This window comes from Oculina patagonica, chromosome 4 (assembly GCF_052425735.1).
Source record: "Oculina patagonica isolate OP01 chromosome 4, crgOcupat, whole genome shotgun sequence".
In the NCBI taxonomy this organism is placed as follows: domain Eukaryota; kingdom Metazoa; phylum Cnidaria; class Anthozoa; order Scleractinia; family Oculinidae; genus Oculina; species Oculina patagonica.
In genome coordinates this window covers 54,656,679-54,657,481 of record NC_135761.1, presented here as the reverse complement: position 1 = coordinate 54,657,481, position 803 = coordinate 54,656,679, and the positions used below count along the sequence as shown (strand labels likewise).

At 43.8% G+C, this 803-nt stretch overlaps 1 protein-coding gene across 1 annotated transcript; it reads right to left on the bottom strand.

Annotated features, from left to right (window-relative positions):
* LOC144647994 (uncharacterized) lies at nt 1-803 on the bottom strand. The gene is made up of 2 exons (XM_078507652.1): nt 740-803; nt 1-587 (listed from the first exon to the last, which is right to left on the bottom strand). Exons 1-2 carry the CDS (start codon nt 801-803, stop codon nt 1-3), a joined length of 651 nt encoding a protein of 216 aa, XP_078363778.1.

Sequence of the window (803 nt, the reverse complement as noted above, 5' to 3'; positions counted from 1 at the left end):
TTACTCATCTGCTTCGTCAGCTGCATCTAGACGTTTGCCGGGAGGCCAGAATTTGCCGTTTATAAACAGTTTGTCGGGCTGACTCTTGCTGAAAGATACTCTCATGCCCTGTCGTCGTACTTCTTTGAAAACTGCCATTTGATCTTTCCGGCGCTTGATGATTTGCAGTGGAAGATCGCGGAACATTTGGAAATCAGTGTCTTCTAGTCGTCGCCCTAAAGAGAAAATTTCCTCGACATCTTTATATCGAAGAAGTCTGGCCAAGATTGGACGTGGAGCTGTGTCGCTATTCCGTCGGGTTGTTAGACGGTGTACACGTTGGATTTCAACGTTGCGGGCGTTGCGGTAGCCGAGATCTCGTTCCATAAAATTTCTAAGCACTTCTTCGGTATCTTCTTCTCGTTCCTCTGGGATATTGAGAAATTTGATGTTTTCTCTCCTGGAATAGGCTTCAAGGTAGAAGTTCTTGGAGATGATGTCGTTTATTTGGGCGGTTAGCTTTCTCTCGCTCTCAATCAGAGAGGTTATTTTTTTATTCGGGTTAACCCCTCTATCTCCTTCTTTAGCGCGTCTCGATGTTCCTTGCACTTATCGCCGTTGAAAGTACAGGACTTCTTTTATTCTGCTATATAGCTCTTAGTCGTTGCTTCAAACTCCTCAAGCTTGGCTGTTCTTGCTTTGAGATTCGCCAAATTGGTCTCAATATTTCTGACGGAACTTTCAATTGAATCAAGTTTACTCAGTCTCGCGATAATGGAGTTTAGTTGTTCTCCAATGTGTTCGATTTTGTTGAGAGCATCCAT

Bases quoted from the DNA above. Each gene is read 5' to 3' on its own strand.
- LOC144647994 (XM_078507652.1), bottom strand. From the start codon at position 803: ATGGATGCTCTCAACAAAATCGAACACATTGGAGAACAACTAAACTCC. The intron at 588-739 runs GTAAACTTGATT...AACGGCGATAAG, and splicing joins CTCCATTATCGCGAGACTGA to TGCAAGGAACATCGAGACGC.